We start from the raw sequence: 13,010 nt of genomic DNA on the forward strand, positions 1-13,010 counted from the left end.
TGGCACAATGTTTGTAAATCCCTGGAATATATTAAAAACAAAGAAAAGTGGAGCAAATAAGGCCCAATAATGAGAATATCATGAATCAAGTATTATGATTAATGCATTTTGTCCATAGAATTTTAAAATTTAATTCCTGGAAGACTACAAAAGAAGTGACAGCTATGGTTGCCCCTGTGTAGGGTAAACAGGTGGCTACAGGAATAGATATTAGAAGAGACTTAATTTTCACTTTTTTTTTGGTAATTTTTGAATTTTATAGCATCTACTTTTATTACCTAAAAATTTTTTTTATTTAAAAAATTAATGTAACATCAAAACATACGGTTGGGAATCAACCCAATAGAAATACAGGAATGACGATGTAAGCATATTTATTGCATGACCACTTCTGGTGAAAAAGAACTAGAAACAATCTGAATGTCTACAGTAGGAAATGGTTCAAAATACTGACATACATCACATACTAGACATATTCTAAAGCTGTAAAAAGAATGAGTTAGATCTACATGTATTGACCTGGAAAAATGTCCGTGATTATTTACTAAGTGAAAAAGGCAAACTGCCATGAAATATGTCACCACAGGGGGTAAAACCTCTTCCACACACATGCAATAAGCCCTTCATATGTGCAGGTATGTCTGAGCATGAAGAAAGGAGCAACACACGTACTGGCTAGCTCAAGGATTTGTGGGAGGGGAAGAAGTTGTTTTCATTTTATTTCTACCACACTTCACTGGTTTCTGTGAAAACAAATAATTTTATAAAATTTATTTCCAATAGTAGTTATTACATTAACTCAGAAACAGCATTGAAAACTGAGCAATTTTTACCTTTCAATAACTTTTCCATTTTCCCACTTGAAAAAATAAATTTGATTTTCAAGGATTACTGAAATAAATAAATACTAATGAAACTCAGTATTTTACTAACTTTTTCCTTAAAAAAAAAAAAAACAAAGAAAATGTGTATCTCCAAAAATAATTTCATGATGCTAGACCAGGATGGGGGGAGAGGAGAGGAAACCTTACTGGCGTCTCAACAGTATGAAGTGTCTGATGTAGATTAAATTGTAAACCATGGTGAAAGGCCTTCCTACATTCATAAGTTTTCTTCCCAGAATGAATTCTCTGATGGTGTGAGAAGCTTGAATGATAGCTAAAGGCCTTCCCACATTCCTTACATTCATATGGCTTCTCACCAGTATGAATTCTTTGATGTTGAATAAGGTGTGAATGAAGTCTAAAGGCTTTACCACATATCATACATTCATGAGGTTTCTCACCAGTGTGAATTCTCTGGTGTCTTTTGAGGTGTGAGCACTGTCTAAAAGTCTTACCGCACTCCTTACACCCATAGGGTTTCTCACCAGTATGAATCCTCTGATGCAGGGTAAGTTGTAAGCCATCACAAAAGGCCTTCCCACATTCACTACATTCATAAGGTTTTTTGCCAGAATGAATTTTCTGATGGTGAGAGAAGCTTGAGTGATAACTAAAGGCTTTTCCACATTCTCTACATTCATAGGGTTTCTCACCAGTATGAATTCTCTGATGTATGGTAAGGTGTGAGCGATGCCTAAAAGTCTTTCCACATTCTTTACATTCATAGGGTTTCTCTCCAGTATGGAGTCGCAGATGTTCAGTAAGTTGAAAGCCACGAATAAAAGCCTTCCCACATTGCTTACATTCATAGGGTTTTTCACCAGTATGAAGTCTCTGATGTTGAGTAAGTTGTGATCGCTGCCTAAAGGCCTTCCCGCATTCCTTACATTCATAGGGTTTCTCACCAGTGTGAATTCTCTGATGTAGAATAAGTTCTGAGCCATAATTAAAGGCCTTCCCACATTCTTTACATTCATACCGTTTTCCACTGTTAGGAATTCTCAGATGTTGTTTAAATTGTGAGCGAGGAATAAAGGCCTTCCAGCATCCCTTACATTCATTGTATTTGTTACTATTTTGAATTCGCTGTTGTTTAGTAAGGTATGATGTATTAACAGTTTCTGCACATTCCTTACATTCAGAAAGTTTTTCTTTAGAATGAGTTCTTTTGTGATGACTAAAGAATAAATGGTAACCACAGTTTTTTCTACATTCTTTACATTCAAAGATTTTCTCTCTCTTATAAAATTCCTGAGTGAGTAAAGTATGTTGGCTAAAAATGGGCATGTGTTCTCGGTTGATAATAAACTGCCTGAAATAGCCTTCCTGTTGTTCCTGTTGTCTCTCAAACTGAATTCTGCATTCCCAAATATCTCTGAAAATGGATTTCTCAGGATTATGGCTTTTAAATTGTTCCATGATAGCCCATTGGGATGAGTCTGTCTCGTAAATGTCTCTTTTTGGAGATAACTTCTTGGGCTTACACCTGGACACCAAGTCTGAAAGATAAGAAACACATTTTAATTGCTGGTTTTGTGTTACAACAGAAATAAAATATCTATGGTACAAAAGAGAGATAACTGAAAATAATTCACACAAGAAATGAAAGGCTTGGAGAGCTCTTAAATACTGTCATGCAATTGAATGAAAAAAGGGTAAGGAGAACACAGAGAAATGAGAGCTCATGAGAGAAAGCAAGGAAGTTAACGAGTCAAGTCAATGATTCTGAAATTTTGATCTACCTCAGCATCACCCTGGGAGTTTGCTGCAACTATGGATGTTTGGGAAACATTCTAGATCAACTGAATCAGAGTCAGTTTTGGAATGAGATCAACTGAATCAGAATCTACAAGAGTCTGTTTGTTTGTTTGTTTGATTATTTATTTATCTATCTATTTATTTATTTGGAAGATCAGCCCTAAGCTAACATCCATGCTAATCCTCCTCATTTTGCTGAGGAAGACGGGCTCTGAGCTAACATCTATTGCCAATCCTCCTCCTTTTTTTTTTTTCACCCAAAGCCCCAGTAGATAGTTGTATGTCATAGTTGCACAGCCTTCTACTTGCTGTTTGTGGGACGCAGCCTCAGCATGGCCGGAGAAGCGGTGCATCGGTGCGCGCCCGGGATCCGAACCCGGGCCACCAGTAGCGGAGCGCGTGCACTTAACCGCTAAGCCACGGGGCCGGCCCTGTACGTTTAACACTCTCCACCAGGCCAAAGGATTATGTTATGGAGACTACTAGTTGCCTCCAAATATTAATTATTCCCCTTTTGTATAGTGACTGAACTCATGGTTTGTAGTTGAGAACAAGGCTGTCCAATATAAACATTGCATTTCCCAGGCTCCTTTCCAGCAGAATATGCCATGTAACTGGATTCTGCCTAATGAAATGTACGAGTATTATGTAGTAGCTTCTGAGAACTTTCCTTAAGAGCCAGCTGGCCCACGTCCTATATCCCTTATTCTCCTGCTTCCTTAGCAAAGCTGGCTGCAATGTGGATTTGGTGTCATGGTTGTCACATGATGGTTTTGCAGAGCAGAGCTGCTATTCCAGCCTAGACTTTCATGCAAGAGAAAATTAACCTTCCATATAGTTTAAACCACTATTATTTTTGGGGTCTCTGTCACATGCAGCCAAAACTATATCCAAACTAATATAGCTTTCCACTAAACTGAAATTTAAAATATCCAACTCTTTACCATGAAAATATAAGGCTTCTGCTTACCTATAATACCTCATTTGAGTCCATTTCCTTTTTATTCACTGTGCTACAACACTAACCTCCTTTCAACAACTAGGACATTCCAAAGCCTTTCCTATCTTAGAGCTTTTCAGAGGCTGTTTCAGAAGAAAAAGGTTGAGACTGACAGCTATATAAAACATTCTATTCTAACACAATTTATTTTTGCATTTTCCTAATGATAGACATTGGGTTGTTTCCAGTTGGCTATTATGATTAGTACTGCTAGGAACATTCATATACATTTCTTTTGGTAGAAACAGGACTCTTTTCTGCTAGGTGTATACACCTAGGAATGAAATTGCTGCATCACAGGATATGCATTTATTCAGCTTTAAATGACACTATCCAACAGTTTTTATCCAACTAATTTACAATTCCATCAAACTGTAAAAGACTTCAGTTCCTCACATCCTCACCGCCACGTATTATTGCCAATCTTATATTCAGGCATTCTGGCAGATGTGTTGTGGTTTAATTTGCATTTTCCCTGATGACAAATGAGGTTGAGCACTTTTTCATATGTTTATTGGGCAAGTGGATATCTTCTTTAATAAACTGCCTATCCAGGTCTTTTGTCCATTTTTATTGATTTTTTTGTAGTAAAACTCATATAACATAAAATCCACAACATAAAACCCACCATTTTAACCAATTTGAAGTGTACAATTCAGTAACTCTTAGTATATTCTCAATGTTGTGCAACCATCAGATCACTATCTGATAATTGCAATTCCAGAGCATTTTCATCATGCCAAAAAGACCCCATACGCATAGTCATTTCCTATTCCCCTCTTCCTCTCAGCCCCTGACAACCACTAAACTTCTTTATGTCTCTACAAATTTGCCTATTCTGGACATTTCATACAAATGTAATCAGACAAGATGTGACCTTTTGTGTCTGTTTTCATTCAGTGTAATGTTTTCAAGCTTCAACCATGTTTGTAGCATGTTTCAGTACTTCATTCCTTTTTATGACTAATATTTCATTGTATAGATATACCATATTTTGTTTATCCACTCATCAGTTGAGGGACATTTGGCTAGTTTCTGGGTAATATTTTTCTTTTTGATTTGTAGAAATTCTTAATATATTCTGGATATAACCAACATATATATTGCAATATCTTCTCCCACTCTGGGGCTGGTCCTTTCACTCTCTTAATAGTATGTTTTGATGAATAGACGTTCTTGATTTTAAGGTACTCTAATCCCAAGGTCATGAAAATATACTTATATTGTCTTCTAGAAGCTTTTACTATTTTATCTTTCATACTTAGATCAATAATCCACCTAGATTAGATTTTATGGTGTGAGGCAGGAATCAAGATTCCTATTTTTTGATATAGATAACCAATTGACTCAGCACCATTTATTGAAAAGACCATCCTTTCCCTGCCTTTATCTTATCAAATGACTGTGTATGTTAGTCATTTTCTCTGTAATCCACTCCAATAAACATTTCTAGCTAAAGTCACTATCAAAATCAATGCTCAAGTGCCAGTCTTCGCTCGACTTGTTAGCAGCATTTGACACAACTGATCAATCCCTTTGCTTCCTGTATACCATATTCTCCTGGTTATCCTCCTATCTCTCTACTTATATTCAGTTCCCCTTAATGCATCTCCCTCCACTTCCTGAACTCTAAATGTTGAAATGTCCCAGAACTCAGGCTCTGGCCAGCTCTCAATCTACACTCTTTCCCTAAACACTAGGCTGGCTTAAATACCAGTCATATACTGCTAAGTTTTAAATTTATACTGCTAGCTTTTTTTTTAGTTTTTAATTGTGGTAAAATACACATAAAATTTACCATCTTAACCATCTTTTTTGTGTGTATGTGAGGAAGATTAGCCCTGAGCTAACATCTTTGCCAATCCTCCTCTTTTTGCTGAGGAAGATTGGCCCTGGGCTAACATCTGTGCCCATCTTCCTCTACTTTCTTTTTTTCCTTCCTCTACTTTATATGTGTGACACCTGCCACAGCATGGCTTGATAAGCGGCACATCGGTCCATGCCAGGGATCCAAACCCTTGAACCCCGGGCCGCCGAAGCAGAGTGCATGAACTTAACCACTACACCACTGGCCCGGCCCCACCATCTTAACCATTTTTAAGTGTACAGTTCAGTAGTGTTAAGTACGTTCACACTGTCGTGCAACCAATCTCCAGAACTTTTTCACCTTGCAGAACTAAAGCTCTGTACCCATTCCTCCCTCCCCCAGTTCCTGGCAAGCACCATTGTACTTCTGTTTCTATGGATTTGACTACTCTAGATACCTCATATCAGTGAAATCATACTATATTTGTCTTTTGTGACTGGCTTATTTCACTTAACAGAACACCCTCAAGGTTCAACCATGTTGTAGCATGTGTCAGAATTTACTTCCTTTTTAAGGCTGCATAATATTCCTGTATGTATATACTGTTTATCCATTCATCTGTTGATGTACACCTAGGTTGCTTCCACCTTTTGGCTATTGTGTATAATGCTGCTAAGAAGATGGGTGTACAAATATCTGTTTGAGTCACTGCTTTCAATTCTTTTGGGTATATATCCAGAAGTAGAAATGCTGGATCATATGGTAATTCTATTTTTAATTTTTTAAGGAACCACCATACTGTTTCCCACAGTGGCTGCACCTTTATACTAACACCAACACAAGCGTTCCAATTTCCCCATATCCTCATACCAACACTTTTTATTTTATGTTTTTTGATAGTAGCCATCCTAATGGATGTGAAGTGATATTTCATTGTGGTTTTGATTTGCATTTCCCTAATGATGTTGAGCATCTTTTCATGTACTTGCTGGCCATTTGTATATCTTCTTTGGAGAAATGTCTATTCAAATCCTTTTCCCATTTTTTTAATTGAGTTGTTTGGGTTTTTTGTTGTTGATTTGTAGGAGTTCTTTATATATTCTAGGTATTAACCCCTTATCAGCTATATGATTTGCAAATATTTTCTCCTATTTCACAGGTTGCCTTTCACTTTATGGATTGAGTCCTTTGATGTGTATATTTCTAGCTTTTATCTTACCCCTGAGCTCGAGGTTAATCATCTAATGGGCTCTTTCAAATCTTCATGTAAATATGTAATAAGTGTCTCAACCATAACATGTCCAAAGAGACCTTCAATTCCCCCTTTTTAGACTCATTCATACTCCAGCTTAACCCATCTCAGTAAATGCAACCATCTTTTACCAACAGGTTAAGCCAAAAGCCTAGTTTTTTCTTCCTACTCAATTTACAGTCCATTAGCAAGCACGGTCAACTTGTTCTTTAATATGTATAATAACATTTGATTATTTATCACCACCATTTCTATTACAGTCTAAGCCACCACCATTGTACTACTGCAGTAGCTCTCAAATTGGTCACCTGCTTTCTTTCTTGTTCCATTAAGCACATCATATCTAAATGATATGATATAACTTTTGCTTTTAAATCCCTCTAATAGTTTCCCATCACATTTAGGAAAAAAAGATTCTTATCATGGTCTATAAGGCACTATATTCGCTGCCCTCTATCTACCCCTGTGATCAAAACTTGAAGGATGAAACTAAAGCCATATTTAGAGGAAAATTTATGGCCTTGAATGCAAACAGAAAAAAGAAATTCTTACAATGAATCATCTAAACATCTATCTCAAGAAGTTAGAAGAAGAATAGCAAACTAAAATCCAAAACAGTAGAATAAAGGAAAAAACAAAAATAGGGCAGAATGAAACAGAAACAAATATATAATAGAGAGGATTCCTAGCAAGACTGGTCAAGAAAAACAAACTATCTCCCCTACAGATTAAACGTTAATTACAAAGAAAAAAATTACAGTGGAGAAACCTGGCAAACACCACCCAAACCAAGTGATCAAAGGTAACATCACCAATAATGGGAAAGAATAACATTATGTGCCTCCTTAAATGATACACTAAGAAGGATATGTCACTAATGCAACAATCCTGCCCAAAATGTATAACTTGAATTTAATCATGAAGAACTATCAAAATACTCCAATTGAAGGACATTCTATAAAGGTGGCCAGTATTCTTCAAAAACACCAATGTCATGAAATCCAAAGAAAGGCTGAGGAACTTTTCAGATTAAAGTAAAGAGAAATGTAACATGAGATCCTGAGTCAAGTGAAAAGGGCAATATTGGAATAATTAGTGAAATATGAATACAGACAATATATGAGATAATAGTTTTGGGTCAATGTAAAATTTCCTGAATTTATGAAATGTAAGAGTATCCTCATTCTTAGGAAAGATAAGCTTAAGTATTTAGGGTAAAAGGACTTGACGGAAATGGAATAAATAAGGCAAACATGGTGAAATATTAACAATTGGTGAATCTAGGTGAACAGCATATGGGAGTTGTTTTGATATTCTTGCATCTCTTCTGTAAGTTTAAAAATAATTGAAAATAAATTTTTATTTTATAAAAGAGAGCAAGAGAAGGTAAAAATATTCAATATTAGAAGTGAAAAGGGAGGACAGCATTACAAACAAAAACTCATCCCCTCATAGAATCAAATTCTAGTGGAATAACATTAATAAAATGATTAGTAAATGAATTAGTATGTCAGATGGCAAAAATGCTATAGAAAAGTAAAATAAGAGGGAAAGAGATGAAAAGTTCCAAATAATGGAGGTGGGGTTATAATTTTAAATAAGGTAGTCAGAAAAGCCTCACTTTTGTGACATTTGAGGAAAAAAAAACTGTAGGAGATAAAGAGAGTCATGCCTATGTGGGGGAGAGCAATCCAGGCAGAGAACATAGCGCGTCCCTAAAAAGAAAGCTTCACTGGCTTCTTAGAGGAACATCAAGGAGACTAGGATGGCTCAAACCAAGTAAGAGAAGAAGGAGAGCTGGAGATCAGAGATTCAACAGAAATCCAATCAAATCCCTATAAGGTTTTTTGAAGAACTTTAAAAACTGATTCAATATGGAAGATAAACCAACACATGCACAGACAGAACTGTTTGGTGGTTACCAGGGGCTAGGGGGGTGGGGGGTGGGCACAAGGGGTGGAGGGATGCACGTATATGGTGACTGACAAACAATAATATACAACAAAAATTTCACAATAAAAAAAAAAACTGATTCAAAAATACATATGAAAGAACAAATGTTCAAAACACTCCTGAAGAAAAACAAAGAGAACTTCTCCTACCTATGATAAAGACTTACCATAAAGACTTAGAAATTAAGACAGTGTGGTATTCACATAGGGCTTGACCCACGGAAAGACAAGATAACATAGGATGCACTGCAGATCAGTGAGGAAAAAAATAAATTATTTAATGAATGATATTAGAACAACTAGCTATAGATATGAAAAAAACAAATAGCTTGGATCCCTACCATGCACCATAAATACATAAATATAAACTCTAAATGGATGTAAGACTTACAAGTTAAAGGAAAAACTGTAAAGCTTATGGAAAAAATATGGATATATAGAAAAAACACCTCAAGGTAGAATGGATATCTTAAATGAGACAAACAGGCTAACCAGAAAAAAGGTAACTTAAAAGAAAAATGGGCAAAAGATCTGAAGAGGTGTTTCAGAGAAGAGGAAACACCAATGTTAAATAATCATATGCAAAAATGCTCAAACTCGTCAGGAATCCAGGAAATTCAAATTAAGATATAATGAGATACAATTTCATACTCATTAGATTGCTAAAAATTAAAATGTCTAAGAATTTCATTTGCTGTTAAGATGCTGAACAACTAGAATTGTTACACACTGCCAGTGGTAATATAAATTAGTACCAACACTTAGGAAAAGAATTTGTTGTGATACAAAGTTGAAGATGTACATGTTCTATGACCTGGCAATTCTAATTCTAGCAAATAGCCTGGAGAAAATCTTGTATTATATGCTTCAGGAGACATGTGTAAGAATATTCATAGCACCATTGTGTATACTAGCAAAAACTTACAAACAACCCAAATTATAACAGCCAGAAAATTTTGGAATGGAATATTATACAGCTGTTAAAATGAACTCAGGCATAAAATAATATGGGAAAATTATTAGAAACCATGTGGTATGAAATAACCAAATCACAGAAGACACATACACATTATCATTTTTAAAAACTCAAAAACAAGCAAAACACAACAATATAGTGTTTAAGGGCATACACAAGTGTGGTAAACTATTTTAAAAAACACAATAATCATAACAAAATTCAAGATAATGGTTATCTCTGGAGATGTAGCAGGGGATGGGATCAGGGAGAAGCACACAGGTATCTTCCATGGCATTGGTAACATTCAATTCTTAACCAACTCACCAGACAGATAAGACACTTCAGACTAAAAGAAACATTCGATTCTCTCTGGAAAACACGACAGGACCCAGCAAGCTCAGTGGTACCAGCTAGCGGGCTACAAGCATGCCAAGCTGATCCAACAGCCAAGCTGTGTGCCTGCTAGAAATCAGCTGTATTTGTTCCCCTCCTTGTTTATACCGGGAGATGAAACAAGTGTGAAAACCGGCCATTTCACTAAGCTAACTTCCTTGGAAAGACCGGATAATGGCAATTACTTAAGAAAAAGCAAAAATAAAAACTGCTACAAGAAAAAGACTGGCTTTGAGGGGAACATAAAAATGAAGTACAGTGCATTCACATTGTCTTTATGATCTTCCTCTTTAAAGAAATCAAAGTAAATATCACAGAAAATGCATATTCCAAGGTTCATTTTATTTATTATTTTATTGAGGTATATTGGCTTATAACACTGTGTAAATTTCAGGTGTACATCATTATATTTCAGTTTCTGTGTAGACTGCATCGTGTTCACCACCAACAGTCTAGTTTTTACCCATCACTATACATATGTTCCCCCTTACCCCTTTTGCCCTCCCCCCATCCCCTTTCCCTTTGGCAAATACCAATCTGTTCTCCTTATCTATGTGTTTGTTTGTTTATCTTCCACATATGAGTGAAATCATATGGACTTGAGGAATTACCACATGGTGAATTCCCTGGGTTTTCTTTTTATCTCCCATATACCCCCCATGATAAGCACTGAAGAGGCATGCAACCTGGAACCACTGACATACACACACACACACACACACACACACACACACACACCCAAGATAAGTCTGCTCTCTCTAGCCAAAGGACCAGGAACAGGGAAGCCCAGCAGACCTAGTGGGATCCCCAGTGCCAGCTCCACAACCTGGGTCCTAGTTACAGTTTCATCAGCCAGCTACAGTAGGAGCAAGAAGTCCCCGTGATTGATCCACCAGTTTCAGCAGCAAGAGGAAGTCTGTTGCTGTCCCAGCCCCCACTTCACAACCAGCACTGCTGACAGATCCATCCAGCAGAAGGGCAGCATTAGCAGAGTCTTGCATCTCCCTGCCTCCACCCAGTGGCATAAGGAAATCCATGCCCTGTGGTTTCAGTATCCACCTCCCCCATCCTGCAGAAGGTGGCCCAGCTCCGTTGGGGGTCTATGGAAACTTTCTGTCCTTGCAGACAACATCATCAGGGATTGAGCAGGAGCTCCAGCAGTACCAGAACTATGAAGAAGATCAGACTAGCACTGCAAGGACTCTGAAAACTAAGCTGCCATTAGAACTAAAGCCTACAAAAGTAGGCCAGATCTATACAGTAAACCTAACAGGGTGACTACCTGCTAAAATAGAAGATTTAAATAGAATCAAGACTCTCTTAACATAGTAACTAAAATGTGCAGGATACCACTGAAAATCATACCAAAAGCCAGGAAAACCAAAGTCTTAAGGAGAAAAGACAATCAACTGACACCAATACCAAGATGAATTATCTGAAGGATTTTAAAGCAGTCTTCATAAAAAGGCATTGACAATCAATTTCAAATTCTCTTGAAACAAATGAAAAAATAGAATATCTCAGAAAAAATAGTGGTTATAAAAAGAACTAAATGGAATGAAAACTATAATAACCATTATAAAAGACACACTGAATGGTCTTAAGAGTAGAGCAGAGATGACAGAGGCTGGATTCAGTGAACTTAAAGACAGAATTTACTTAATCTGAATGACAACAAAAAAACACCCTTAAAAAAAAAAAAAGAACAGAGCCTCTATCTCTATGGGACAATAATAAAAGATTCAACATTCATATCACTGAGTCTCAGAACGAGAGGAGAAAAACTGTGAGACTGAAAAAATATTCAAAGAAATAATGGTTAAAAACTTTCCAAATTTCATACAAGACACATATCTACAGATTCAAGAACCTGAGTAAATTTCTAATAAGATAAATCCAAAGAAATCAAAACCAAGAAACACATTTCTAAAAGCTAGACAAAGAAAAAATCTTAAAAAATAGAGAGAAACACAAATTATATATTGATGATAAAGAAACACCAATTTGAAAGACTTTGGACTTCTCATCTGAAACCATGGAGACCAAAAGGAAGTAACACAATACTTTTTAAGTGCTGAAAGAAAAGAACTGTCAGTCTCAAATTTTACACCCAGTGAAACTATCCCTAAGGAATGAAGAAGAAATAAAGGCATTCTCAGACAAAGGAAAACTAAGAGAATTTGTTTTTTGCAGATATGTCCTTAAAAAGTGACTAAAGGAAGCTCTCCCAACATAAAGAAAATGATAGCAGAAGAAGGCTGAGACCTTCAGAAAGAAAAGAACAATAAAATGGGCAAAAATAGAAGTAAACATAATGGACTACCCTTAATCCCATGAGCTTCTTTAATCCTATTTTTTGTGTGTGTGAGGAAGATCAGCCCTGAGCTAACATCCATGACAATCCTGCTCTTTTTGCTGAGGAAGACTGGCCCTGGGCTAACATCTGTGCCCATCTTCCTCCACTTTATATGGGATGCTGCCACGGCATGGCCTGACAAGCGGTACGACGGTGCATGCCTGGGATCAAACCCGGGCCGCCAGCAGCGGAGCGTGCACACTTAACTGCTATGCCATGGGGCCGGCCCCTAATCCTATTTTTTAACTGAAGCAACAATTATAACACTATCTCATGTGGTGATCAATGTATATAGAAGAAATACTTAAAACAATTATACTAAAAATTGGGGAGGGTAAAGGGACCTAAATGGATGTAAGGTTGTACACTTCACTTGAAGTGGTAAAATGTCAACACCAGCAGACTCTATAAGTATGTATATATATGGTAATACCTAGAACAAACACTAAAAACAAAAAAACCAAAACCAAAACAATATATTAAAAACATTATAAATAAATCAAAATGGAACTCTAAAAATGTTTGAATAATTCATAGGTAGGAAAAAAAAAGAAACATTAGAACAACAAATAGAAGGAACCAGCAGAAAACAACAAAATGGCAGACTTAAGCCCTACCATATCAATAATTACTTTAAATGTAAATGGTCT

General features: G+C 36.5%; 1 protein-coding gene across 1 annotated transcript in view; it reads right to left on the minus strand.

The window, feature by feature from the left end:
* Positions 1-971: 971 nt before the first annotated feature.
* Positions 972-13,010, minus strand: part of ZNF461 (zinc finger protein 461) — a 39,309-nt gene continuing 27,270 nt past the window's right edge. Inside the window, exon 5 of the mRNA XM_058530868.1 lies at positions 972-2,383. Coding sequence (XP_058386851.1) covers positions 987-2,383 — 1,397 coding nt within the window. The 3' untranslated portion in view covers positions 972-986. The remainder of the gene's footprint in view (positions 2,384-13,010) is intronic.

This window comes from Diceros bicornis, chromosome 34, assembly GCF_020826845.1.
Source record: "Diceros bicornis minor isolate mBicDic1 chromosome 34, mDicBic1.mat.cur, whole genome shotgun sequence".
Taxonomy (NCBI): domain Eukaryota; kingdom Metazoa; phylum Chordata; class Mammalia; order Perissodactyla; family Rhinocerotidae; genus Diceros; species Diceros bicornis.